The sequence below is a fragment of the Malaya genurostris genome, chromosome 3, assembly GCF_030247185.1.
Source record: "Malaya genurostris strain Urasoe2022 chromosome 3, Malgen_1.1, whole genome shotgun sequence".
Lineage (NCBI taxonomy): Eukaryota > Metazoa > Arthropoda > Insecta > Diptera > Culicidae > Malaya > Malaya genurostris.
In genome coordinates, this window is record NC_080572.1 from 229,896,533 (window position 1) to 229,898,093 (window position 1,561).

The window sequence follows — 1,561 nt, forward strand, 5'->3', positions numbered from 1 at the left end:
TAATTTTATGTAGGCAGTCAGAGTTGCCAAGTTATTTTTTCAAAAATCTGTCAAAACTCAAAAATTTATCTGGATTTGTGTGGGTCTACTATATACAAGGAAATATTTGCCGTGCTTCATTTTCCAGTGAGCAAAAAAACAAAAAGAAGTCTCCCCACCTATCGTATAGAGATCAAAACCGTAAAAATCTAGCGAGATCTGACAACATCTAGGAAAATCTGGCAAAAGATCTGGTTAGTTTGAGTGTCTGGCGAAGCGAGAAAAATCTGGGATTTACCAGACAAATCTGGCAACCTGGCAACGCTGGTAGCAGTAAATAAATCTGTGTAAACATTAAAAGTGTTTAAATCATTTTTTTCCGTATTACTTTTTGATAATACGTGAGCTCACATTACTGAATCTAGTTTATCGCGCTAGAAGCATATCAATACGCTATTATGGAAGATGACTACGGAGGCGCCACAGATTCACCCAAACGCGGACCAACTCTATCGACTTCGACGTCAAGTTTTGAACCATTCGATGCTCATGATCCTAACTTGTCCAGACTAGCTACTAAAATGTTCCAGAAAACTGGCGAATACATTTCATATGAGCTAAGTTCTACTGTGGAAGATTACAAACTTATCGAAAACATGAATAAAGCAATGATGGGAAAAGTTGTTGAGATGAAACAGATGTCCGAGTCGATTACTGCGAAGAATAATGAATTGAACCAAAAATACGAAGAACTGGTAAGATTTGCATTTTGAACGATATTTTTTACGATTGAATACATCACCAGATTGATTTCAGAAACCACTGCTGAAAAAAATAGAAGATATTGAATCCACTGTGGATAAACTAGAAGCTGCAGCTTATCAGCTCGATTCGTATACCGTGCGGTTAGAGAACAAATTTAAAGCACTAAAAGCTAAGAAGTAGTAATATCTTAGTACTATGAGTATTTCTCTACATTCGTGCTAATCAGAGAATGATCTGATCAAATAAGTTTAAATGTTTTAGTGTAGGGTTTTGAAATTTTCTTTTTTCTTATTTTTATAATTTACATTGATTTTACAACTTCAATTCATACCAAAATGATAGAGTTATTTTCATTCGTTTGTAAGAAAAAAAATTGTTATATTATCCTAACACTAACTTGAACATTATCGCTAGGATATTGAACAATATCAGCGGTACTGAAATCAAAAATCATAGTTTAATTGTTGAGATAAATCGGCAAGCCTTCGAAAGTTACCTTTTGCTACCGTTCGAATGGATCGTACCAAATTTAAAACCTGATCCTTCATAGATTGTGGTTCTCCGAAGCCATGGACCTGAGCGGAAGCAGCACCCCATCCAACTATGAAAACACAACGTTAATGACATATGAACCCAAAAATTAAACTACCAGACTTCATGCCAAGTACGAACTTACATTTTGCCAAAAATCGCTGCTCATGCAAAATACACACCGCATTCAAACACAGCAACGATGCTTCGATAAGATTCCACAGAGTAAACATGTTTCAAACTGATTAAATTGTTTTAACCTAAATCCTTACAATAGTAATTCAAC

General features: G+C 35.1%; 2 protein-coding genes across 2 annotated transcripts; one reads left to right on the forward strand and one right to left on the reverse strand.

Moving 5' to 3' along the window:
* The first annotated feature begins 282 nt into the window (after nt 1–282).
* On the forward strand, nt 283–1,505 carry LOC131435738 (biogenesis of lysosome-related organelles complex 1 subunit 2). The gene is made up of 2 exons (XM_058603911.1): nt 283–734; nt 796–1,505. Exons 1-2 carry the CDS (start codon nt 438–440, stop codon nt 922–924), a joined length of 426 nt encoding a protein of 141 aa, XP_058459894.1. The 5' UTR covers nt 283–437; the 3' UTR covers nt 925–1,505.
* On the reverse strand, nt 1,043–1,561 carry LOC131435739 (immediate early response 3-interacting protein 1). The gene is made up of 3 exons (XM_058603912.1): nt 1,421–1,561; nt 1,241–1,345; nt 1,043–1,181 (listed from the first exon to the last, which is right to left on the reverse strand). Exons 1-3 carry the CDS (start codon nt 1,506–1,508, stop codon nt 1,126–1,128), a joined length of 249 nt encoding a protein of 82 aa, XP_058459895.1. The 5' UTR covers nt 1,509–1,561; the 3' UTR covers nt 1,043–1,125.

Excerpts from the sequence above, each read along its gene's own strand:
- LOC131435739 (XM_058603912.1), bottom strand. The coding sequence starts at position 1,508 with ATGTTTACTCTGTGGAATCTTATCGAAGCATCGTTGCTGTGTTTGAAT. Across the intron at positions 1,346-1,420 it reads GCAGCGATTTTTGGCAAAAT|TTGGATGGGGTGCTGCTTCC; the intron begins GTAAGTTCGTAC and ends GTGTTTTCATAG. Across the intron at positions 1,182-1,240 it reads CATTCGAACGGTAGCAAAAG|TACCGCTGATATTGTTCAAT; the intron begins GTAACTTTCGAA and ends TTTTGATTTCAG.
- LOC131435738 (XM_058603911.1), top strand. The coding sequence starts at position 438 with ATGGAAGATGACTACGGAGGCGCCACAGATTCACCCAAACGCGGACCA. Across the intron at positions 735-795 it reads ACCAAAAATACGAAGAACTG|AAACCACTGCTGAAAAAAAT; the intron begins GTAAGATTTGCA and ends GATTGATTTCAG.